This window comes from Alosa pseudoharengus, unplaced genomic scaffold (genome assembly GCF_046254945.1).
Source record: "Alosa pseudoharengus isolate Yale_2024_CS ecotype anadromous, Long Island Sound unplaced genomic scaffold, YU_APseudo_1.1 YU_APseudo_1.1_scf_20, whole genome shotgun sequence".
Lineage (NCBI taxonomy): Eukaryota > Metazoa > Chordata > Actinopteri > Clupeiformes > Clupeidae > Alosa > Alosa pseudoharengus.
The window spans coordinates 6,264,612-6,291,475 of record NW_027468664.1 but is presented as its reverse complement, the minus strand read 5'-3'; the positions used below and the strand labels follow the sequence as shown (position 1 = coordinate 6,291,475).

Genomic DNA, 26,864 nt, shown 5'->3' with positions numbered 1-26,864 from the left:
TTGCAGATGCTTCTCATCACTATATATAGATCAACAAAGTGAGAGGAGTTTTGAGAGGGGCCCTCATACAGTCAAGGGAAAGGACAGTATTGGGGAGCCGAACTTGTGAATCACTCTGTTCCTCTTTCTCCAATTTGTGTGATCTTTAGAGTCAGAGTTCTGAAAGTGTTGCGTGCTTTTATATCCCCATGCTTATTTCTGACCAGTGCGTTCTGCCTCTCGCTTCTTTGCTCTCAAGTGAGCATCATCCCTTGAGATTTGTGCTTTGGCAAACGTTATCGCAGAAGCTTTAATCTTTAAGAGTTTTATTGAAGATCTCCTCTAAGAAAAGGTCTCAGCCAAAATAGGGACTTCCACAGAAAGAACTAAGAATGTCAACAGAAACCACTCACCCTATGCCTGCTGAAATGCTGCTTAGTCAGGACCAGACCAGTGACAAGAAGTACAGTGGACATAGAGTAACTCTTCAGAACCTGCAGTGCTGGAGGCCCTCAGCTGTAGTTGAGAACACAGAACAGAGGGATGAGAAGTTGTGTTCCTTCTCAGCTGCAAGTATAACGCCAAGCATACCAGGGACCTAAATCAACCATGATATGAGATGTGTTTATGTTGGAGGGAGGAACAAGGTCAGCCGATTCTTGTCACAGTTTTTATTGTGCACTGACATGGCAAGGTGCCTCCTTTATGCCTCCTTTATGAAAACATGCCTTAAGCTTTCCTTTCAATTTCAATGTTTTGAGCAGAGAGTACTCATGCAGAGTTTCTGGTGATTTTCTTGTTGTCTTCACATGTTTGTTTTATAATCACACTGTAAAAAAAACAGATTGAGTTTAGCTGTTAGCTGTCTGACCAAATGCTCGGGTATTAACAGCCCTATAAATAGCCAGGGAGCGCGTGCAGGATCTGACAGGATCGAGGTGGGGTGGGAGTTGGGGGTGGGAGTTGGAGGTGGGGCGCCCACAGTGGAGCCCAAATGTCTGAGTGGTGGGACTGCACTGGTCATCGCCCACTGAGAGACAGCAGAACCCAAGTGAACCTTTACTTTTCTCTGCAGGTCAGTCAGGCAAGGATGCCACTGACACCCATTTCCAATGTTCCAAAAATCCAGGCACCAATCACAATCGCTTATCCAGCATGGGGCGGGTTCTATGATGACAGCTAGAGCAGTTCATTCAACACAACCGTACTGATGGTGACAGGGTTAAACAGACATGGACATGTATTTTCTTTGGAATTTAGTAAACAACCAAATTTAAGCTGCACTTCTGAAACAATTTGGTAAGAGTTTAATGCACCATTTTAATTCCACTGCTGGTTACGCCCCTGGAAGTCTCAAGTCAATGAAGCCTTTCCAGACCCGTTCTTGATCTCAATTGAGATTTAAGAAGTTGTCTGACGTTAATCAGGCTTCCGAAATATCTGGATATTGGACATAGTCCTTAAACAGGGGACAAAAGGTCAGTTACACTGAAAGTGACATGAGAATGATATCACTACTGATCTCAAGGCAGTGCAAGACTAGACAGTGACAGAAAGTGAATCAAACTATGTGATTTCATGGCTGAAACAGTACTGGCTGGACAACCTTGCTTCTATTTTTCTACAGGTTATTGATTATCTGTTCAAAATTTTGATTTGATAAACAATTCTCTACAGAATCTTGATGCTCTAGTGCAATTTTGGAGAACCGACAACTTTGATGGGCCTTTACGGATGATGATGATGATGATGATGATGATGATGATTGCAACACCAAGAATGTGAAACCTGCCTCTTTGTTCAGTTTCAAGAATTTAGCCAATGGCTTGCTCTAGAAATGCTCTAGAAAAAGATAGAGTGAAGGAAACCATTCTTTTGGACAGATGTTTCAGTTGTGTTATGTGTATAGGTCCCATAAAGTAAGAGCAGCTGCCCAAGTTAGCACTGGTGACATACGATCCGGGGCCAAAGAGCATAGAGGGGTCATAGGACAGCCTGACTCATGACACTAAAGTTGGTAGAGTTTCAGAGATCAAAAACAAGAAGATTCATCATTTGTTTCTAAGTATTCTGCCCTACATTTGGTTGCACCAAGAGACCGAACAAAACGAACTAATAATGGCTATTAAAAAAAAGAGTTATATAACACTTATCTTGGATTGTCCGCCCACAGAGATTTAACAGATAATCTGTTAAGATTCAAGTAGAGTATGTCAAATTTAAATTGTTGTTTAACCTTGTTGTTCACCTTAACTAAATTAACTAAATCAGACTATTCAGACTATCCAAGTGTAACCAAAAGTAAATATGACATTTCTTCAAGGTATTTCACTATTTTTTATTTATTTGCACTTCATATTTTTTTAGTGGTATGATATGTGGACTAAAAGTAAAATAGACGGTAATCTGTTCTACTTGGTTTGTGGCAGTTGCTTAGCCTGGTAAAATCTGTCTGGCCTCATGATTGGAAAACATTTTCAACTCTAGCATAGTAATGGGTGTAGACTTTGCGCCCAGCCTAACCAATAATATTGATCATATTGAGATTCCTAATCTCACTTCATAAACTGTCGATGAACTGCATCAGCAGTCAGGAGAAAATGTAGACTATGTAGGCCAGCCTTTGCTGTACATAAATTCACACATTCACATTCAAATTTACACACTGCAGTTGATGTTTGCAGGTGTTGCTACTACCGTTTACCACAGCCACTTTCCATTTCAAAACTATAACGGCATCCCCATTTGTCACTGATTGGCTCATCCTGCCTGGTGTGTAAGGGAAACATTATAGTGTCTTGTGCCAGACTGGTATCTCACTGAAAGGAGATTCTTAATGTGCATGGCCAAGCTATCACCTTGAAAATTTATTTTCTACAACAACCTTCGTCAAGATGAACTATTATAACTAAATATCAACCATCTGAAAGCAATGGATTTGTATTGAAGTTCTTGTTTGTTTGTTGTTTGTTTTGTTTTGTTTTGTTTATGTTTTGCTTTGTTTTGTTTTGCGGTCGTAGACCACCAGCATGCATTAAACTTGGCATGAGTGTAGCCAATAGAAGCTTTTGGACCACTCCCAGCTGTTCATAGGGGGTGCAATTTAAATCATTTCTTTATCTCAAGAATCACTTAAACTATGATTTTGAAATTTGGTATGCATACACTTGGCCACATTTGCTCACATCTCCTAAAGTTTTATTTGGCTCACTCAACAAAATAGCTGCCAAGCGCCACTCAAAACTCAGCAGCCAAATTCATTTTGCTCCAATATTTTGTGATGTAAAGGTTCATAATGAAATTTGATAAGCTGCATCGCTACCACATTCATTAGATGCACACACAATTTCATGAAATTCCATCCATAGGGGTGTCACAACTGACAAGACCAATGTGGCAATGTTTTGTGATATAAAGTTTCAAAGTTTGCAAAACTGACATGCTGAATCACTTCGCATCATCATCTTTGTATGTATGCCAAATTGTGCTGATGGGGGCGCAGTGCGCTGCATCTGACACATTTCAATAGCTGCTTCATGGCTCCCTATAATCAACGCTGGTCGATGTGTGGATGTGAATCTGTGCATTAAATCATTTTGGGTTCAGTTTAAGTTTGTTCAGGGACACACACACACATACACTCCAGAATTATTTGCACCTTTGGTAAAGTTATATAAAGTAATCTTTATATTATTCTGAGAAAAAGGAAAAAATACATATTTTTAACAAAAACACATTGTCCACAATTATTGGCAACCCTAGAAAATGTTATATATAAAATGTAACAGAAGCATTTTTTTTCCATTTATATTCAACTTATTTAAAGGGCTGTTCTGTAACTCCAGTCATTCCTTCTGATCCGGCTGATAGCGCTGACTCAACCAATGTTCGACCAATGTTTGGAAAAAAGCTTCTTGTGGGGTGTTTGGCTCGAGGTCATGATGCAAAGGACCCTAGGGTGAAATTACTCCAAACCGTCGCTTTAAAGGGGAACTTGGCAACTATTTCTGTTGCTTTATCGTTACCTTTTTCCACAGTTTGAAATAGCATAATGCACAATTTCTCCAGCAGAGGGGGAAATCCTGCCAAGTTTCCCTTTAAGAAGGCATTACACGCAGGGATGCCAATAATTGTGGGCAACATGTTTTTGTTAAAAATATGTATTTCTTTATGAGATTTTCCTTTTCCTCAGAATAAATTGGCTTCCCTTGAAGGTTGGATTAGTCCTCATTGCTTTCATTGTGAGATTACAATAAATCACCAAAAGATAATTTTGTATACCTGTTTTTAGTCAACTTTACCAAAGGTGCCAATCATTTTGGAGGGTAATGGATATGCATGCGGGGACCCAGGTTCGAATACGACCTGCGGTCATTTCCCGATTCCCACCCTATCTCTCTCTCCCACTTACTTCCTTTCACTCTTCACTGTCCTGTCCAAATAATGGCAAAAAAGCCTAGCCTGGGTGCCATTCCGAACTTAGTCCCGCCCACGACATTTGAGGTCGGGAAGTTCGGTCTGGCATTGCTCCATTGTGGAGCAAGTATGCTCGCCCTAGATCGGGCGGACCAATCAAATCGATGGACAGGTGAGCAACAGCGCCTGGTCTATCACGTCATCTGAGCACGCTTAGATTAGGCTTATGTTTGAAACAAAAACGCTGTGGCTAGAAGGATACATGGCTTTTAAGACCCCATATGGAAAATGCATATTATTTAATGAGGTTTTATCACTGAAAATTATTATTTCTGAAAACTTTGGCCAAAGTTGAGATGTGGGAAAACTCGTGGTTTCACTTTCATCAAGGGAAAGAAGCGCTGTTGCATTGCGACATGTTCCCTCATTCGTTTGAAATCTCTGATTGACCACCTGTTCGAGGTATTTGCGATAGCTTTTCCCAGCTGTTTAACATGTTTGTAGCATATCAGTGTTCAACAGAATTATTTTAAAAACGGAGGGGATATAGGCTATCAGTTTTTTCCTAATAGCCTACCCTACTACGTATCTCTTAGATTTCTTAGTGTTGTAGGCTAGGAGTTATTGACGGCACTAACTTTTACAAAAGACCAGAAAACAACGTTAAGGCATTTGTGGAGAAGAAGGATGGTTCATGTGTTTTCTTCCTACACCTCACGGTAAGCTATTTCCTTGCTCTGCATTCCCCCCCTGTATCGGTTGAAACACGCCCCATAATTATGTCCCAATGGAGCAGTATCAGACTCATATTCTGACTAGAATTGAGTATGACTACGTCAGGCTAAAAAAAGCCCAAAAAATATACTTAAAAAAAAGTAAAACATAGTCTTATTCTTCTAAATGTAAAAGAATGCATTATTATAAATAGTTATAAGGAAAATTCATACTAACTTCTTCCAACTCTCAACCAGCATCATTGAATGTCAACATGGGGTACTTTGTTGGTCCATGCATAGAACACATTAAATAACAGATAAAATATATCATTATTGTTGACTGTTATGAACTAATCTTGTATGTATCAATCAATGATTATGTACATTAGAAAGACATTGGGTAACAGTTTCCCTCCCTCCAGTCATGCATGGAAAATAATAGCACTTCAAGTGTCAAATGTTTTAATTAGTGATGGGCAAATGAAGCTTTGGTGAACCACTGAACCACAGCAGTGTGAACCTAGCGACACTAGCTGAAAAGCAAAAAGATGGCCGCCACACATACATTTTTCAACATAAAAGTCCTTAGCAAACCAATATTTTTGGTTACATATACTGGTTTGGGTAAGGACTTTTATGTTGAAAAATCTACATGTGGCAGCCATATTGGATTTTTTCATTAGTGTTGCTAGCTTCACACTGCTGTGGTTTAGTGGTTCACCAAAGCTTCATTTGCCCATCACTAGTTTTAATGTGTACCAGTGGTTGTTCGTCTTTTCATAGTCATAGCCAGCCACTAATCTCTTTTTCAACACTTCATCACTCTGTGCTGATAAACACTTAACGTCAGGTTGACCTGGAGTTGGTATGGCCAACAACAACCTTAATGCCAATGAAACACTATATCAGATATTAAATCAACCAAGATGTGTTTGAGATAGTTCCCACAGCTGCTACCACGCATGATTTAATCTGTTGTGCTTGTAAACTGTGATGTAGATATTTATGTTTGTTAGATGTATGATACTTGTGTTGAATATGAGGCAGCAACCGTAAAGACACTGAGATGAAAGGTTGCGTGTGCCGCGCTAATGGGGTTCAGATTTCATGCCAGCCCATGATCTGACAAAATCTTGCTGGCCAAATGAAGCTGTCAGTCATAGTCTCTGTGCAGCACACATCAGTAAGGGCCACTAAACCTCTATGGCCTTAATGAGATGAGCAGAGAGATTGAGAGAAAATGTCTTTAATGTCTTTAAAGCTTTTACATTGGACACCCACAATCATAATAATAACTTCCCACAAATGTAATGTATGCCAGTCATGACAAATAGGATATGGTGATGGTTGCCCAGTGTTTTCAACACACTATTCTGGGATATTAACAAACTTAGAGGGAGCTTCTAGGCGGCTTCTAGGTTTACTTTAGTCTGCAAAACAGGGAGAGGACTGACAGATCAGATAAGATTGGCCACCTTTAGAGCACTCATGGAGGAATCATGTGGGAATGTGGGTGCTGGCTGCCATTAATCAGAGGCCAGGGCTCCGGTTTGCAGACCCAGGCAAATACTCCGTCTGAAATTCTGTAATGAGGAGGGACACTTGCCAGTGAGCGTTCTCCAGGGCTGAACAGCGCTCGGAGGAGTTTACGTGGCGATCTGTAATGACTGCAGTTGGTCACTAATGCCTTCACCTGAGACCGAAACCTATAGGAGGGACATGAGCTTCAGAGACTGGGCTCGTTAGATGAGGGAATAACTCATTGGATTGGAGGAAACTGGGACGGAGAAACATTTGTCTGTACGTAAACCTTCTCATCCTAATGACCAGAATATGAACAGAGATCTCAAAGTGATGCATTGTGGCTCTATTTCCCACAGGTGTGATCCAGAATCTGTGTGTTTTGCAAAGAGTGGTGTTGGGTAGAGGGCTAAGCAACGTAGGGGAAGAGTCACAGACATACATATTGGTATAGAGCTTTATGTATCTGTAGCCATCCACACCTAGCTTAGTTAAGTAATTTGTAACATCATTAATTGCACCAATAATCTGTAGTCACAAATTCTTGCAAAAGTCTACTCTTAATTTAACACTCTCATTTGAATGTACTAAGTACAGTATGTTGTTGTTATCATCATATCTAATTGTGCTGTTCGGTGATCTGTGCAGTCTGTTCAGCGCTGTTCAAAAATCTGTGTTTTTTTTTTCATATCTAAATGTCAAATGATATATCTGTCGTTCACATACGTTTTCTCAACATATTTTGTGCAGTGAGTATTTTTGACTTGTGCTGCCCGTTGATATTCTCTACTCCTGGTTGTCTTCACGAGTCCAGCTGGGCAACAGCTACACCATTTGGTCAGTATGGGACAGTGCACCACCCTGTGGATGTGAATGACCTTGAAAAAAAATGAAAGCCTTTAATCTGTCTAATCCACCCAGGGAAAGTGAATGGAAAAACGTTTATATGCTTAGGTCTGGAGAAGAGAAAAAATGTGAAATAAAGGTGGTGGGAAAGATGAGACGTGGAAAGACCAGGTGAAGTAAGAGGAGACAGTCAGCTGGGAATTCAGTTCTATTTTTATTCTTCTTGGACTCTCAATACCCAAAACCCAGCCTCCCAGGCAAGGACAAGTATGTCCTATACCACAAACATTAAAACAACAACCTATTTTTTCACTAGCAGTATCTTGCTCCGGATCTGTTACAATTCAACTACATTTCAGCCACCTATAAAAAGCTAAAAAAAAAACTTGATCATGTTGCCATTTTTATCAACCGTGGCATGAAGTGAACTTAAAATATTACATGAAACATGAAAGCAACTATACAAATGACGTGAACATCTGAAAGCAAATGACACAAGAGACCATGTTAAAAACACACAGGAAAAACTAGCTGCACCTCTATGATCTAAGGTCCATTCTCTCTCATTCTCTCCCTGCACACAGCAAGGCACTGACTCTGCCATGGTGTACTAGCAACCTGCAAAGCTGCAGAGATCAGCTTTACTTTCATTTCTAGATACCTATTACCTGCTTTCGCCCCATAACAGTAGGCTATCTTTTTTACTACAAAAAAGCCAGAAAACGATTCTAGCCAGTCCTCAAACATAATCATACTGAGTCCGTACCGTACCTCACAGGATTCACTCCGAAAAGGTCAGTGAGATGGGCTGTCATGTGTGCTTCATCAGCGATGGCCAGGCCCAAATAATGTGTGGTGTGGACCTGTTTGTCACAGTCACACACCCCTGCTTCACCCCGTGCCTCTGGAGCGCGTAGAGGAGCTCGGGGTGCTAACAGGCCTCCTGGGGTTCCGTTCCGCTCACCCCCTGGTCACTCACACCCACTGGGCCATCCTACGTAGACAATAAATGATTCAAAACACATTAGAGTAAAGATAATTGCATATCTCAATATATCTCCTGTTCCTTGTCCATTCTAGTGCACGTACATGCTCTTGTGTTCCTTTTATGTACAGCAGCATCTAACCCACCTGGTGAAAAAAAAAACTATCCCTTCTAACGCCACCGCGCTGAGTTTTCTATTCACTCTGCTGCTAGACACCAGGGGCTTTGTGAGAGTCACAGTGGCTCGCTGTCACTGCCAGGGACAGATTTATTATTTCATTGATCTGAGCGTCTGTTCATCTGTCACCGCTTTCATTAAAGTGGCGGAGGAGGTGAGCTCAGGTGAACTGCCAGACTAGGAAGGCTGAACAACAGAAAAACATGACACACAGTCACACACGTTTCCTCTCGACCTGCTTCTCCGGGACACACTTGTGGTCTATTTTTATTCCTTCACACTTGTTTTTCCCTCTTCCACATTTCATCTGATGCTTTTTTTAAAGAACTACCTTGTCATCACCATCGTCTTTGATGATGCTGTTTGTCTTCACTTGTTTTTCCTTCTGCTTGGCCCCCAGTTATTACCAAAACATAAACATTTCCCACCACGAAAGTTATACATCTCACAGAACTTCAGAAATAGAACATCAAATTCATGGCGTTGTCTGGTGTCCCTATAAAACAGCATAGACATACATTGTATCTATGAGGCTGAATAGCAACAAGGATTCTAACGGAAGCTGGGCTGCATCTCTGGCAGTGACAAATAGAAGCTCAAAAGAACCATAAACAATCCAGTGCAAACTCAGGGAGCCATGAAATGAAGACAACCACTGAATCCATCATGTTATAGCCAAGGCTAGAGAAAATAATACAATATGCAAGCTATACAATTATACGCAGTAGAACATCTAGGTAGCAAAAGACAGAATACAATAATGTTTGAACAAACAAAAAACAATGACAACGTGTTAAATTGTTTGTGTGTTAAAACAACATTAATTGTAGAACAGAGTGCACACATAGCCTTTTACTCAATAAAAAGTGAATCTACTGTGCTTTTAAATGAAGCCATTCCTTGTAGAATACATTACTGTAGAATGCTCAACCTTTCCATAATGCTTTTCCATAAATCATCATCATGACCTGACATGTGTTCAAATCTATTAGTGAACACTTAAAATAACACATTTTTCTTTCAGCATTGCCATTTGTGTGCCAGTGAAGGTAAATACAGAGTTTAAATCTAATGCCATAAAATCTAGATCAGTTTAAATCAAATGATATATGCATACTGTAGAGAATCTGGACACTGCACACATGAAATTGTTACTCACTGATAAATGCACTTTTGATAAAGAGACTGCTACAAGTGACTGCTCACTTAGAGTTATATAAGTGAATCAAAACATTACTGTAGATATCAATTACTGTCAGAAAAAAGGTGATAGTAGCACATCACGCCATGTATGGATCACATTCCGGATGTTTCCTCTGTGCTACTGCTCCTTCTCCCTCCCTCCCTCCCTCAGTGGATCATTGAGCCGGGTCTCCACACGTTGGGCTGCAGACCCGCGTTGGAGGTGCTGAAGCGTGGCCGGGGCACCCTGAGGTTGGGCTGGGTGCTGCTGGAGCGCATGGCTGGGTTCACCGACAGGGGACTCAGCTCAGGGGCACTCTTGAACTGCTTGGCAGCCTGGAACTGGGAGCCGTACGCCTGAGCAGGAGCCGGCCCGTGGGCCGAGCCCTGGAAGTGGGGCAGCGCAGGGAGGGTCACTGATGGGGGTGGGGGTCGGGCAGCAGGGGAGTACGGGGCGGGCGCCTGGGTGTAAGGGGTGGGTGTAGGGGTGTACGGGGCAGGGGCCCGAGGCGGGGGTGACGCCACCTCAGACCTCCAGATGGGCTCGGCCAACGTGGTGGCCGAGCGTGGCACGATGACGGTCGGGGTCAGGGAGGTGGGCGCCGACATGGGGGTGGGGGTGGAGAATCGCTTGATCTCGTAGACGCGCGCCGCCTTGACTGGCACCTGTCGGGGTGTGGTGAGGGAGGCGCCTTGCGGCTGCTGAGGCACTCCACCCCCGTAGCTGAAGAGGGACGAGTTGAGCTGGTAGGGCTGGCGGCTCATGTAGTCCAGCGCCTTCAGGCCCGGTTTGTGGGCCACGCGAGGGGCCTCCGAGGCCCTGTGGGCACGCTGGGCGACCGGGGGGCAGGAGGGGGACAGCAGGGGGTTGTAGTTGATGGGAGGAGGGGCCCTGATGCTGGAGGAATACTTCCAGTGGGCGGGGAGAGATGGGGTGGGGGAAGGATCGCGGGGCTGGGCAGGGGACATTGGATGCGGCTGCTGCTTGTCCACCACGTAGCGATCCATGCGGCTCTGCCGGCGCGCGAACAGCTCGGCACCCTTGCCTCCGGTCTGCAGGGAGGGCGGAGGCGGCGGGCCAGTGGCGGCGCGAGACGGCTTGGGGGCCACAGGCGGAGGAGGGTGCCTGCCGCCTCTCTGGATCTGCATGAAGTTGCAGGCCTCCGCGCCCAGGTTGAGGGAGTCCTCCTCAGGGCCAGACTCGAAGCCCGGGTCCCCCCCCCGGGGTCTCTCGTCCAGGTTCTGCACCATGTTCAGCAGCGCCGGGTTCGGAGAGAGGCCCTTCTTCTCCTCCGGCGCGCTGAACATGGGCTTGCGGCTGCTCCGCTTGCGAGCGTCCTGCAAGATGCCGGTCTTCCCCGCTGGCACGGCGATCCGCTGCTCTCGAGACGCCAGCGCCTCTGGCCCCGCGCCCGCCGCCTGGCACGGCTGAGGAGACGCCACGGCGGGAGGCTGAGGCGACGCCGACACATCAACGTAGGGGTTGAAGGAGACCTTAGGAGCTGTGGACGGTGGCGCCAGGTTGGAGGAGGAGGCAGGAGCTGGCTGGGATGGCGCACAAGGAGCAGACACAGGAGGTGGGGGGTACGTGGAGGCTGCGTTGGCAGGGGGCTGGGGGTAGGACATGGTCATGGTGGAGGGAGGAGGGAAGGGGGCGCCCGGCTGGTGAGGAGGTGAAAGGGGCATGTTTTGTTGAGGGGGAGGGGAGAAAGGTGCAGCTTGGGAATGAGGTGAGGAGTAAGGTTTGGAGGGCACAGGAGGAGGAGCAGGAGCAGAGTAGGGCATGGACTGAGGGGGGTAGTAGGCTGGAGCCTCTTGAGGAGAGTAGGGGGTGGCATGAGGAGCTGCTGGGGAGAATGGTGCAGAGGCCATGGAGGAGGAAGGAGAATAGGGCTGGCTCATAGCAGGGTGAGGTGGGTTATAGGATGGGGGTTGCCCAGGGGCCTGGGAGAAGGCAGGGGGAGCAGAATGAGGAGCCATATGAGTAGCCTGATGAGGAGCTGAATAAGTAGCCTGGTGAGGAGCAGAAGGAGGAGCCGGATGAGGAGCAGAATTAGGAGCTGAATAAGTAGCCTGGTGAGGAGCAGAACGAGGAGCCGGATGAGGAGCAGAATTAGGAGCTGAATAAGTAGCCTGGTGAGGAGCTGGATGAGGAGCAGAATTAGGAGCTGAATAAGTAGCCTGGTGAGGAGCAGAACGAGGAGCCGGATGAGGAGCAGAATTAGGAGCTGAAAAAGTAGCCTGATGAGGAGCAGAATTAGGAGCTGAATAAGAAGCCTGGTGAGGAGCTGGATGAGGAGCAAAATGAGGAGCCTGATGAGGAGCAGAGTGAGGAGCTGAATAAGTAGCCTGATGAGCAGGATGAGGAGCTGGATGTGCGGCTGGAGGGGGGAAGGAGGCCACAGACACAGAGGTGCGTGGAGAGAGGGGAGACGCCCCTGCTGAGGGAGGTCCACTCACAGTGGCGGGCCGGGCGGGGATGTAGAGGGAGGTGGAGGAGACTGCTCGCTTCACCTCTGGACCGCTGGAAGAAGAGAAGGCTGCTGGCATGTTGGCCACGGACACCGCCTTCCGGGCAGGGCTGGGCCGGAATACCACGGGGGCAGTGGCGGCCCGGTTGCCCACGCAGCCGGCGGCAAACGGCTTGGCGGTCCGGTTGTGGACATTGGTGCCAGCTTGTGAGTCCATGGTGTCAGGCCCACCACTTGCCATTGACACGGCATGGCCCGCAGGAGCTAGTACCACGCTGGTGCGGCTCACCACCGTTGAATCTCCGTTCACCATCCCCGAATTCACAGTCACCGACGGGGCTGCGTAAGCTGGAGGAGCTGGGGGCATCTCTGCGGTCATTTCTGCCAGCTGCTCATCAGTCATGAGCGATAGCGGCGCTGCGACCGGCTTTGCTGCGACGGGCAGTGGGGCAACAGGCTTCGCTGCCCGCTGCCTCTGCTGTTCAAACAGCTGAGCACCCTTCCCTGACATATTCAGCCCTGGGCTGCTCTCCTGGACACTGTCAAACTCTCCGACGCAGGCTGAGGACCTCTTGTCCAGTAGGTCGAGGTAGCCGCTGTCCCAGATCGGGTCCGGCTCGGTGGAGGCGGCGAACCCTTCCTCTTCCAGCTCTGACTCGCTGCCAGGGAAGCTGCTTCCTTCCTCCTCCTCGTCTTCAGTCTCGCTGCGGGAGAGGCTGGCGTCGTCTGCACTGCCGAAGCAGGTAAGCGTGTACTTCTTGGCGCGCTGTCGGCGCTTCTTGAACATCAACACACCCTTGGCATGGGGGTTGGGCGCGTCGGTCAGCAGGGAGGCGATGGTGCGGCACTTGGTGCGGGCCTCCTTCACCTGCTTCTCCTGGCCGCTTTCACCTCTGTGGAGTTCTGAGGGAAGAGGACATACATGGGTCAAGCAAACTTCACTTTTCAAAAGCAATTGAAAAAGTTCCTGGGACTATGGCCTGCATGGACAAATTAATTGTTTCTTTTATGATACCAGAAGTCAATTCATACCTCAGTTATTCGTTTTTTTTTATTGCTACACCCCTGTCAATTAAGATCAGGTGTATTTATTGTGTATTATTGCTGTAATGTCTTTAAATGACAAATCAGTTGTTGAATAGGTGAGGCTACAGGTAAGGGTTGTGTTATTTATTGCTTATTAAATCCCGTTCGTTCTACTCATTCATCTTTCAAAGAGAAAGGCCTCATCGTAGAGTGAACAGGACGACCTTGACTCCCGCCTGCAGCCTTTTTGCTGTAGACTGTAGACATCTCTTCCCTGCTCTCACAGACTGGATAATTATCTCAAGGCAATTTTCATCTGCTGTCCCGTCCGGATGACATCATGCCCTTACATGTCTAGCGCTGCAGAGGAGGTGATTTTAAAGCAGACAAAGGTGGGTTATAAATATTAATTGCAGCTACACTGTTCTCGTCAGACAGTAGGTGGCAAAGTGGGAGACAGTGGAGAAGGAGAAGAAGAGATCTTTACAGAGTTCAATGCAGTGACATCACAACCCATCCGAGCCAAGAGGAGGTCAAAAGAAGCCGTTGCTCTGACTCACACTCTAAATGTAGCCGCAGCTAAAACAGCAGAATTACCACTGAGTGGTGCCATGTTCTACAGCCTTTTGTACGAGCTTCAGTTACAGACATGTCCCTGTGTGGACTGTACAGTATAATGTGTTGGCTCCTCTGTGCTGGAGCTAAAACAAGGTACTTTTCCAGTGACCCCTGAGCCAGTAGGAGATTTTAAACGGGCCTCCATGGTATGGTGGGGTGAGGTGAAAGGAATGATTGGATAGGCCAACAAGACACAAATAGCATACGACATATCAATGGCGTGACAGAAGGGCCTAGTAAAACAGATTGTTGATTCAGTGACAGGTAAGACTGATGCCCCAGCTTATCCTCTGTAGTTCATAAAGTCTCTCTGATGTCCTTTGCCGGGGCACTGTGGCCAATGACATCTATATAAAACTGGTGGCTGTCAACAGGAACAACCGTATTTCCTCATAACAAAGATGGGGGGGCTGCCTCCAGAGAACATAAAAATATTAATTATTACTGAATAACAGTGGTCAGCTAACCATTAGAAAGTAAAAAGTCCTAAACAGCGTGAACTTAAAATTCCACTTCAAAGGCCTCCTGCCAAATTCACATCTTCCATAGAATAACAATAAAAGGCAAAAGGCATTCAAATCAAAACTACCGATCTTCATTAATCAGAGCCTGTCATTATAAAAATCTCACTTTGACATATTAATTCACAGCATGGGCTGATGATCTCGACTGATGATATAATTTCTACAGAACTTCTTACGACTGACTCTTGAGCTGTTGTCCTTTAGTACAAATGATCTCTGTCTTTACCTGCGTAGATGGTAGGTCCCATATGCTCAATCTTCATATTGGCCCAATAAAAAAGCTCTCAGTATGATCGCCTCCCCCAAATCACACAAACCCTCACTGCCGTTTATCCACACACACATCCACACATGCTCACCACTCACTCTCTCAGTGACCAGCCATCTCTGGTCCTCGGAGACGAAAGCCTGGTAGAAGGCAGCCCTTTTAAAGCGCTTTTGTCTGAGCCGCTTAGCCTTCAGTCGACAGGGTCCCACGGACACATGATGTCACCTCACTTCATTTAGCTCGGGATGCAGCAGACCCGGCGCACCTGTCTAATGGGGGACACCAAGCCCATCTCCCCTCCGACTTCCAGTGTCTTACTGAGAGGCTGAGTGGGGCGGGAAGTTGTTGTGGTCAGACATTGTTGGCTCGTGCGAGCATTCCGTGAGTGCACAGGAGAACACATTTCACCCCCGTTAATGGCACTTCAACATACCATGAAGATACCTCATGTCATGTTAACCTAACCCCCCATAACACAGACACACAGACAGACACACACACACACACACAGAGAGAGAGACAGACACACACAGACAAATATACCTCTAAAGTGTGTGTGTGTACACACACAACCACACACAAAAATATACCTCTGAAGTGTGTGTGTGTACCCTGTAAAGCCACCTCAAGATGACCGCTAACTGATAAAAGTCTGGCAACAGAAAAGGTGATAGAGATCTGATCTCATACACAAAGGTTAAAGGTCAACTCTCAACCAGTTCTCTTTGGTATGAAGATATCTGTTAAATCTTCTGGAACTCAGTCTTGCAATTAGTAAATACTTCACCTTTCTGTTATGGACCATAACAAAATGTTGTTAAGGGCCCTGGTGACATTTGTGGAGCAAGAAGTTTCTACGAGTGACGTGTTTCTCCATTTAAATGTCACATAAGATTTTTATTTAGTTTCATGAGGTAATGTGAAGGGAAGCCATAGCTGCCAGCTGAAGCCACTTTTTGGGGAGTCCAACCTCACCGCCCCCCTGTGCTGCATCCCCCTGGTGTGCCACAATGACAGGTGACAGGCTACGCCAGGCTGCTCTCCCATTCCCCTGGCCGGTGCGCCAGCACTAACTCACTCGTAACATCATCACTCACTCTGACACAGCACAGCAGCTGTCACCTCACAAACACACACACACACACACACGCACGCACGCAGATACACGCACGCACCCACACACCCACTCACACAAACACACATACACAGGGACGCACACACGTAAACACACATACACGTACACGCATGTACATGTATACACACACACACACACACACAAGTGCACGCACATATACGACACCACACCACATCAAACACTCACACTCACTTATTTATTTTTGTCCTCGCCTAATCCACATGCTCCAAATACACTGCCTGTACAAGTACAGTACATATGCACAATACACAAGACAGCGAGCACACACACACACACACACACACACAAACTCAAGTACAAGGTCAACTGCTGTTAAATAGGGCTTGCTTTTACATAACACAGGTATGAAATGTAGACATAAGATCTGTCAGCGAGACCCATAAATGTCAATTACACATTAAGCTCACTGTTGGAAAGTTGTTGGCCTGTAACACACTGGTGTTTTACTGAAAGTTATATCAGCTGTAAATCTGCGGTCAGTTATCTCTAAGAGATAACTGTAAGTGCGTAAATTAATATTAAGCTGGCTATCAGTATAGCCAATGAGGTGAGAGAATTCTCTCTCTTCCTTTCTCCCTCTCTCTGACATTTCTCTATCTCTCTGCTGTTCCCTCTCTCTCTCTCTATGTCTCTCACTCTCTCTCTCTATCTCTCACTCTCTCTAATGGAAGTGTAGTAACTATAGTAACCTGTATGTGTGATTAAGTCAGAACAGCAGAGGTATATTTGTGTGTGTGTGTGTGAATTTGTGCATGTGCATATGTGTGTGTGTGTGTGTGTGTGAATTTGTGCGTGTGCATATGTGTGTGTATGTGCGTGTGAGTATGCAGGGGGCAGTGAAACAGCTCTCAGCACATTGATGCTGTGTAGCAGCTGCGGATGCTTCCCCCTCCCCGGCGGCTACAGGGTCTTGAGCTGTATTATGGCAGGGTGAGTCAGAGGTTAAATATAACCAGAGCTTTTCCTCCGGCTAGCCTGCCAGTGCTCAGCTGGAGCCGTGTAGGAAACACCTCTTTATCATCTACATGCCCTGTACTCAATGACACACAGCAGCATTCCTATAGCCTCTCAGAAGCAGTATGAGGGTGATCTATGACAGTAATGGGAGAGGGAATGTGAACAGTAAGCCAATCAGCAAAAGTCAGAAGTCAGTCTGTTGAACCCCATCAACGGTTCAGTAGCCCTTAGCTGTATTAGAGGCCACTGTCCATCTGATGAGAACTCCAAAATGAGTTTGATAGTTTAGTGACCGGCCTAATGATATGTTCAGAGAAATTGTGTTAATAATCTATCTTGTACTGAGGAACCTTTATGTCTTTTTACTGAGAACATAAATGTATCATGAGTCTATTTGATCTCTAAGATCATCTCAGTCTTGTTTGTTCACAGTCATTGCTGTGGTAGAGTTTATGGGTGTTAATTGGAGGTGTTTATGACCATGAAGGTGCTAAACATGCATTTCAGACCAAAGATGTCTCTTCAGCATGACGTTTGCTTAAGGAACATCATAAGAGACCTAATATTAGAGATGAGTGAGTCTGAAGGTTCTGACAGAGTGTTTCACCACTTAATACAACTATATTAGACCTGCATGGTGATGTGATCAGGCTGCCAGTCTGTCTTCTTGGCGATAAATATATTTTATGAGTAAGTGCTCAGGTTCAGACACTAAGCTCACCTACAGGTGGAGCTCTTATTCCCAGAATAGCAGTAATAGAGTAGCAATAGAGTTGGGTCATGATGAGGGGAAGCCCATGGTACTAAAATCACCCAGCTGATCTCCCATTCCCATCCTTGGCACAAGACTCAGAGAACTTTTGCTCAATGTCTTCCCTCACTCAGTTCTGAAAATAAAATACTTCCAAATGAGGGATTACACAGGAATAGGAAGGCATTAAAAATGAGGGATTACACAGGAATAGGAAGGCATTAAAAATGGCTCACTGGCTGACCTGCCATATTCAATGGTCTTTGTTGCCAAATAAAAGCTATAGTCGGTTTTTTGACTACATGCTTGTATTTTAGAAGAGAAGAAATATAAACAGTGTGTTCTGAGAGGACTTTACATTCCAGAATATGAGGTTGGAATACATTAGAATCAGTGGCTGCGTATTTCTGAATCGTAACAACGTTGGACCAACTATAGGCTTGGTACACAAATTCAAACTGCAGTCCTTTATGGCTGTCATAAGGGTACTGCACCAATCCTGAATACTTTGGGCTGAGACAATTCTTCATAAAGATGTCAACAAGATAACTAACATGTCTACACAGCAGCCAGTGGCAGGTGAACAGTGTGTGGAGAGGGGGTGGAGCTAGATAAATCCCAAATTCCCATTGGCCATTTTTTGCAAAAATCTATATGTATACTTTGGAGGAACAGAGAAGAGATTTAGGGGTGTAATGAACTGTTGCTCCATCTTTGAAGCAGTTTTGGTCCAAATCTGGTGCAATAATTACCTAAGGTATGCAAAACCTATGTCCGCATATAGTTGTCCATGTCATTCTGTAAAAGATGTTCTTGTATTTTGTGAGGTGGGTGTCCCAGACATGGAGAATGCAAGAAAAGTATGATTACACATAACTGAGCACAACCTTGCCTTTTACTATAAAGTCCTTTTGACACTATGGAGGCAAACTCAACTTTTGTTGTGTCAAGAGCTTTATCGGGTTAGACACCATCTTCATCGCATTTTAAGAATAAATGTGTTAGTTCTTTTCTTCTGTTCATAGCTACAGGTTGTTTGATGATGTTGCTGCTTAAAGGTTTATCTTTCCACGGTCACCACATAGGAGTGTTACCATTTTGATGACCAACTGAAGAACAAAGCATTTCTGCTAATCTATGAAATTGCAGTGTAAGAGCATAATGTGCTACAGTTTTTTGTCCAAATGAACGTTTCTGTGAGTGCAATGGGGTACTCACTGGCCTGTCTGGCTTTGTCCTTGTAGGTGGCTGTGAGCTCGTCGTCCATAGGCGTCTCCAAGGGCCCCACCATGGGCACCAGCTGCCTGCGGGAGGCCAGCATCATGGCCTCTCTGGCCCGCTCAGGCGACACCAGCGGTGGGGGCTTCACAGCCGGAGCCTCCTGGAAGCCGCTGTCCCCCTCCCCCGCCCCCTGGCTGTTGTTTGGGCTGCTCTGGCCCGAGTTCTGGCCCGAGATCTCCTGGAGCCCCCACTCGGTCGGGGGCGGCTGGTAGACCACCTCCCTGCGCGCTACGCCCGGTAGCCCATGCTGCTGCTGCGGCTGCTGCTGAGGGGGCGGCTGGCCCTGCATCTCGGCCCAGCGGTGCTGCAGCTGGCTCATGTAGCCGCTGGCGTCGGGGGCGCTCTCGTAGCCGCTCATCTCCGAGGCCTCCTCCTCCTCCTCCTCGTGCGGCGGCGGCGGCGGCTTGGCCGGGGAGCTGCTGGGGCTTCGGCGCTTCTGCCGGCGCTGGCGCTCCTGGGCCACCACGTCGGCGTCGCTGTCCGTCTCGCCGTAGTACGCCTCGCTGTCCGGCGGAGACGTGATGCAGCCGGAGCCCCCGCGGAGAGGCGCTGAGGACAGCGGAGGGGACAGGGCCTGCAGGGCGGCGCGGTACGCTTCGTCCATATGAGGAGCGGAGGACGGCCCGAGCAGCATCAGGGACTGCAGGCCAGGGGCCCTGCGGAGAGACATGGGGACAGCACTGCAGAGTTAGGGCCTACCTGCAGCACTCACCTGAAGCACTCACCTGAAGCACTTACAGCCTTAACATACAACCAATATGTCACTATGGAACTAAATATTGAATTTAGATTAAACATTTTTAACTGTCAGTCACAGGACTTCCTCCAAAAGTGAACAACTATTAAGTAAATAACATACTGTAATACCTAATGGAAAATGCTGTGGTTTCTTGAGAGTATAAGGAGCTCAAATATGAATATGAAGTTTGACATTTCAATTTGTAATATTCATTCATTCATTACTAATTCATTACTAATTCATCTCTTTATCATGAATTCATTATACATTGTCCTTATATTCTGTCTCTGGCAATAGATTTGAAAAGTCTTGTGACTATTCCACACTGAAGTCTAATAGGCTCAACTGCATAATAATTAGTGTGACTGTGATGTTTTATTTGTATTTATTTTTTTGTATTTTGCATAAAACATTCAACATTTTCCACTAGCTGATGTTGTATTGCCAACACTTTCATTTCAAGACCTATACTTGATCTAATGTATCTGTCAGCATTGATCCTTGGGAGGAAATTGCTTTGCCCTGACCTTCTGACACGCAGGTGAAGGATTCCTCTGCCATTGTCAATCAGGTTCATGGCCTGGGCGTGAGAGAGTTCTCCACATGACAGCTCATTGATAGCCAGCAGCTCGTCAGCCTCTCGCAGACCAGCACGGCAGGCTTTACTGCGCTTCCTCACCTGCACCACCAGAGGGAGACAGAGCACATACATGCACTTACACACTATTCTACTGGGACATGGAATAGCGTAGGATACAGTAGCAAGGACACATCACTCTAAGAGCAGACCTGGGTAATGATCTGGCCATTAAGCATGTAAACATTAGGCTACCACTGCACAACTAAAGCTGCACCTGTTCCCAGTCATTACTTTCCCCTGTAATTAAAATAATCATTAATAGGCTACATTGACAGGAGCATTCATTACAGAAACTATTACACACACACACACACAAGAATGCCCGAGGATGTGTTATTCTTAAATGCATATGCATATACTTGCTTGCACTTAACACTTGCCTATATGGAGTAATGTTGTACTAACAGAAACAGAAAAGACAATGTTTTGAGTGTATGAGAGACACTCAAATGTGAATAAAAAAAAACAGATGTAGGTGGGGCATCCAGGCAAACTGAATAGCCTCTGACATTAGTTCAAGTCTGTGGGCTGCCCTTAACTTGAGCTAGGATTAGCTAAACTGCCAGTGTCATACCGTGCAACTCACTCTCCAGTGAATGTTCCATTTAGAGGGGTACTGTTAGGTAATATCTGCAACTTCAGTTCGGTGTCATTGATGTGTTGTTGTTGTTGATTTGGTATCAAAACATTAGTTTCCATGACACTGGGAACAGTCTGCCACAGCACTGGGTATGAAGTGTGATTTGCACATTATCAAATTTTCACAAGGACTTACAGTCAGTAATCTTATACATTTCTCCCCCATTACAGAGCACTAAAAGAGGTTTTATGAGGAGCTTGACAGACTGTAACCTTGATGTTTAGTGTAGCATGTAGACTGGGCATGCGGATTGAGGGAACAAAATGCACAGGCAGTGCCAGAGACAGCTGCCGACTTGCTGCCCAGACCTGAGCCGGGGCATGCCGCGCATTCACCATGTGTTCCCTGCGGAGCCCAAAATACAGCACGTGGCCTTTGGAGGCAGCCACAGTTGTCGGTGTGTCCCACAGGTTGGGTATTAGAAATGCAGCCTGCTTAAATAGGAGCATTTCAGAGGGCAAAAATGGAATTCTAGGAATTCGGAGAAAGGACGCAACTTAAGATCGGTTTGCACGTCGCGGCGACTGATTTCCTCGAATGTCTCTAGTGGGTGCTAGAGGATTAAAGGACACAGTGTCACAGTGTTCATCTGCTTTGATATTCATCCAGATGATCCAAACCACTCGGGTGCCACTCATAGACTGTGCTGGTGCATCGGGCCGCTCCACATAGTAGTATTAAGACAAAATGGCGGGGAGGATGAGAATAGCTCATTTGTGTGCTGAGTGTTGCATGGAAAAAGAGGCCTCGACAAACGGAACCCCCCAGAGGTGACCTTGCACTGAGAGAGAGAGAGAGAGAGAGAGCGAGAGAGAGAGAGAGAGAGAGAGAGAGAGAGAGAGAGCGAGAGAGAGAGAGAGAGAGAGAGAGAGAGACGCAGAGCCAATGGGCTGGAATATAACTATTACCCCTGCATAAGAGAGAGAGAGAGAAAGAGAGAGAGAGTGATGAAAAAAGAGAGAGGCAGCTGGACTAGAGCGATATATTTTGTCTGTCCAGAGAGCACAGTCCTCTGCCATGGCTTCACCGTTCCAAAATAGCCGTTTTGATCAGGCTGCACACACTCCGGCCAGCCAGGGCGATTTTGCCGCATGTATAAATAAAATCAGAGGGCTCCAGCCATGTCCTGTTTTGCCGCTCTGGCCTCTCTGTGACCACTTTTGGCCACGAGCGAAAGAGCGAATCTTGGGGGACATTTAGTGTCCAGAAAAAGCCAGTGTTGAGCAAATGTGATAAGACCTGGAGAGTGCCGTGTGAGAGGCCTGGCGTGTTTATCTCTTTACTGGAGTAGGTGACACATGCAAGAGAGTTCAGCCCTCTCCACGCGCTATCTGCATAAGCCAACGTCCGACCCACTTTACAGTAATGCTCCAACAACAGTTATAAATGGTACCGTGTATCACAAATATAAGTGGCTCAAATAGACGTCAAAGCAGGACCTGGTGCAATCACTTGGAAACACTTGACAGGATTATTTGGCCTGGCACAGTGACCACAGAGGAGTGACCTGAATTATTCCCCATTCTTCTGCCTTATCACGTCTTTCACACATTCCTTACTGACAGATTGGGAACAATGTCATTGAGTACAGTGCATGCAGGTTTAAACCCTCAAGAGTACCTGGAAAATGTAGTTCATGTGTTCTGAGGAACACATTTTTTGTGATATGTGTGTTATGAGTTTATTGTATCAACATAGGCCACCAACTGGTGTGCTACCTCTTCCTTGAGTCTAAACTTTATTGCTTTATTGAGGCTAAACTTTATTACTTCCATTGAAGAGAGACTTTTTCATTAATCCCATTCCTTTTCCACCGCAAGCACATTCACCAACCACATACGGGTCTCTTCATGAAACACTGCTCTGACCATATCAAAGTTTCTATACTACTCAAAGACAAATGTTTTTCAGTAATCAACAATGACAAAGGTATGTGTAAGTATGCACAAACTAAAACAAAAAGAAGCTAAGCACCCACAACAACAAAAACACCCATATGAAAACAGATATAGGATACATGATGACCCAGCTGATTACAAGCTATGCCAAACTCTCCAGGGCACTGCCATGACCAGCACCATGAGCACTCTGCCAGTGCAGGACAGACCTGGGCCACAGCCCCACAGCGTCCCTCTTACCTTGGCCACTTGGAGAGGTTTGCTCTGCTCAGCTCCCCCCTGGAGCCGAAAGCCCCACGGCGCTCCTCCGGACAGGCTGACGACCACCTCCTCGGCCACCATTCTCCCTTGTTCACTGTGTCAGAGTCCTGCTCAGCCTGCGTGTTCTCTCTCTCTCTCTCTCTCTCTCTCTCTCTCTCTCTCTCTCTCTCTCTCTCTCTCTCTCTCTCTCTCTCTCTCTCTCTCTCTCTCTCTCTCTGAGTGACCCTCAGTGCTTGCTGCCCATCCCTGGACCGTGACCCTCTCAGCGTGGAGTAATCAGGGCTCTGGCGGACACACAGCTCTCAGATCAGACGCATGCTTACCCCACGCCGTGGAGTCCGGAGAGGGAGGGGAACCGGAGGACGGTGGGGGGGGGGGGGGGGGGTAGAGAGGGAAGAGCAGGGAGGGCTTTTGCTCTCTCTGAGTGTGGTATGTGGCACTGGTGGGGGGTGCGGGGGGTGATGGCCGGGTGTAGGAGTGGGGGTTGATACAGGCCCTCTTTGCCTCATCCAAGGAACACTTGTCCTGTCAATCTCGAAGCACAGCCAGAGGATGCTGATAGACCCTCCAAAAATAATCTGGGCAGGCGGCCTCTCAGGGGTCTTTTGTTTGTAAGAGCCCTCAGAATCTCACCAGGGTGGAGGGTGTGTGTGTATGGGGGGGGGGGGGGTTAGGTAGGTGGGTGGGTGAGCGGTTCAGTAGGGTCGAGGAAGGGGTATTTTAGGAACAGGATTCTGGTGGACACTCATGAAACAAAATCAGTCTGAAAGCATGAAGCAATGACAGAGGTGATTAAATATGATCTCCACTTGGCACGTGAGAGATTTTCACTTTTGCCATTCACTTTTGAACACCTGATAGGTGCCAATGCCTTTTCAAAACATGAAGATTACATATTTGACTCCAGGGATTTATTTCTTAAATATGGGGAATGACATAATAATATGGGAATCTCTGAATATCAAAAATCATCTGTTATGAGGAAGCCCAGTTAAAGCAACACCAAAGAGTTTTTTGTACCTTAAAATAATGTTTCCAAAATCGTTTCAGTGGTTCATCAACTTGTAACAGGGTGAACAGCACTTCTGCAGTCGCTTTGCGGCCCTCTATCGGCTATAACCGCACTATGTGTGTTTGCCAGATCGGGTAGCGCATCAGTAAGTTGATGGAATGAGACATAAGAAACTACAAATTTGACTTGCATCTGATGTCGCAATACATCGTACTTTCATAAATCATGCAACATATTCTACCTTGTCTGTGGACATTGTTATTTGCCTAGCCAGTGCTGGATAAACAAATAGCGTGCGTGCGACAGAGGGAAAGTTCTTTGGTGTTGCTTTAAGGGTCAGGAGAGAGGGCCAGCGTGAATGGCATGATTGTGTGTTATATACAAAGAATACTGTGTAATAGGCATTTTACCAGCAGCAAAACAAAATCTACTAACACATGTAGCACTCTCTGCCTAAAAAGTAAAATAATACTATAAGCTGTAAGTGGTTTTGGTTTAAAACTGGAAAGCTAAATATCTAAGGCATACCAACACGTTCAAATGCAAAGGTTGGCAGTGAAAAAACTTCAAGTCTTTTGGTGATACAAATGATAACATCATGCTGTTGAAACATTTAAAATATTTTTGTAGGGGATTTGACCTGGACCACAGAGTTACATACCACAACCTGGACAGCAAGTGAACTGACCGGTGTGTTAATCTCTCTTAGTCTTTTCCGTCTTACTGCTGTTTTAATGCAGAACTGTGTCAGTTTAGGTCTAAAACTAGCTGAGCTATAGCCACCTAAAAGCAGGTTTTGTATCTTGAAAATGATCTCCAGAGCCTTACTAGCACTTCTTGAAGCCTGACAACATGCTAACTGTTGTTGGCAACATTGGGCTGTTTTCTTTCAGAAGGAATTTGAAGATGATACCGAAACTGGTTGCCTGATAACATCTAAAATAATATAATGATATAATGATAATTAAAGTAGCAAATTCTTGCATAGTGTTGCTTTAATAAAGTAATCAATCTGGCCATTAGGACAAAAGCATTTTAAAAGGAGTGATCTGTATCAACTGCTTTGTAAAGTGCCTTCCCACTATCAGTTCCCATCAGCTGAGGGGCACCTTGTGTCCTTTTTCAGCGAGATGTGAAGCCAGCACTGATGTGAACAGATGTGCCCAGAGATGCCTTGCTGAGAGGAATCAGGATTCTGGCAGCAAGCGGGGAAACCTGTGAGAAGTGTGGATACAGACCTTCCAAGGTCATTAAGAGATGTCTCATACAGATTCTCTTGAAGCAAGAAGAACTTTGTGATAGAACTTCTGTGTCTAACCCCCAACTTATCAGTCTGTCCCATTGCCAAAATGGTCTTTTATCAAATACTTCCCTGGGGATCAGTAGGGGCCTGCAGATGACACACCCTCCTGAGCAGGTACTGAGGGTGCCCCCTGGTGTGCAGTTGTAAACATTACAGTTTATACTATTCCTTTAGCTAGACACATTTAGACAGGATGGGGAAATCCCCTTCAGGATGTATCATGTCCCCTTTTGGCAGTGGGCAGTCAGAGAACAGATACCAGTCTGGTTTTGTGAGCCTTCCAACAATAAGTCTGTCCCAAAAGCATCTGTTATTATTGTTATTACTGTTATTTTTCAGAAATGACAAAGACCCAAAACTAATCATGGGGAGAGGGTGCAGAAATGTTAATTTTCCAGAAGGACCTCAACTGGGACAGTCAAGGGTGTGCAGTGGCCCTAGGTCAGCTAAGAAAACTAGGCCATGAGATTTGGACAGAATGGGGGTCATTTGAGAGACCTTACAAGAGAAAAGTTACAAAACATGTACTACCCTACATCTATACAATCTACACATCCCAGCTTTTACTATTTTAAATGGTGAGTATTCAGAAAAGTCACCGATATTTCCCAATGCTGTGTCACAGATCTCACTTCTAACACTAGATGGAACCAGAGTGCATTAGGTGTAAACCTGTTGTGGATTTGTGCATACATGCATGGCACACACTCATGGAGCTGCAGTGAATGAAACAAAAGAACGTCTATCGTGACTAATTTGAAGACGTATAGTCATGAGTCAGGTTGGAGTCAGATTGCTGTGCCAACATATTTAGGAGGTGCTGATTTACAGTTGTAATTAAAGCGCAATGGAAGCTTTAGAAGTTATCACCAACACAGAGGAGTGCATCTTTGTTTCAGTATCTTTTATCTGAGGCTGACCAAACATAATCTTTGTTAAGATGCGTATAATAATATTACATTTTATTCAAACAAAAAGGATTGACATTAAAATATAAACATAGATCCCTTAGCCCCTCCGTAGCTAAATAAAAACCTGTTGAGAATATGTCTCAATAAGTCTCTTTCTTTTGCATACTAGCAGGCTAACCATAAAGATCTGCAAGCTTAGTGGCCTTTTTACACTATGTCAAGGGGAAAAATGTAATTCCCAAGGCATGTGGGGAGTCTTGCTGTAATTCTAGTCTTATAGACCATGTCAGCCCACCAAGATAATAACCATCCAACTGCTCTAAATAAAACATCGCTAAAATTATCCTCAGACTACCAGCCGTCTGTGCCTCTAGGCTGCTGTGTTGAAATCACGAGCCCTTCATTTACAAGGACACACGGCAACTGCACCACCCTCCTGATACCCAGCTGCTGGTGTCATACTCATGCTGAAGACCCTCTTGTCGATCCCACCCACAGTAGCCTACCCCTCCGCAAATCTGCAAATGAAAACATTGAATCATCACTACAGCAAAAGGCACTGCACAATGCACACCCACTGATAGG

At 45.7% G+C, this 26,864-nt stretch overlaps 1 protein-coding gene across 2 annotated transcripts; it reads right to left on the bottom strand.

Moving 5' to 3' along the window:
• Positions 1 to 7,679: 7,679 nt before the first annotated feature.
• Positions 7,680 to 23,233, bottom strand: synpo2lb (synaptopodin 2-like b). 2 transcript variants are annotated; one of them, XM_076296356.1, is made up of 4 exons: positions 23,033 to 23,233; positions 20,136 to 20,293; positions 18,813 to 19,531; positions 7,680 to 13,197 (listed from the first exon to the last, which is right to left on the bottom strand). In XM_076296356.1, exons 1-4 carry the CDS (start codon positions 23,132 to 23,134, stop codon positions 9,992 to 9,994), a joined length of 4,185 nt encoding a protein of 1,394 aa, XP_076152471.1. In that variant the 5' UTR covers positions 23,135 to 23,233; the 3' UTR covers positions 7,680 to 9,991. The 2 variants fall into 2 exon arrangements, with proteins under 2 accessions (XP_076152471.1, XP_076152472.1); XM_076296357.1 differs by having other exon boundaries at positions 20,142 to 20,293.
• Positions 23,234 to 26,864: the final 3,631 nt, after the last annotated feature.

Excerpts from the sequence above, each read along its gene's own strand:
- synpo2lb (XM_076296356.1), bottom strand. The coding sequence starts at position 23,134 with ATGGTGGCCGAGGAGGTGGTCGTCAGCCTGTCCGGAGGAGCGCCGTGG. Across the intron at positions 19,532-20,135 it reads CTGCGTGTCAGAAGGTCAGG|GGCCCCTGGCCTGCAGTCCC; the intron begins GCAAAGCAATTT and ends GTCTCTCCGCAG. Across the intron at positions 13,198-18,812 it reads GGACAAAGCCAGACAGGCCA|AACTCCACAGAGGTGAAAGC; the intron begins GTGAGTACCCCA and ends CTCTTCCCTCAG.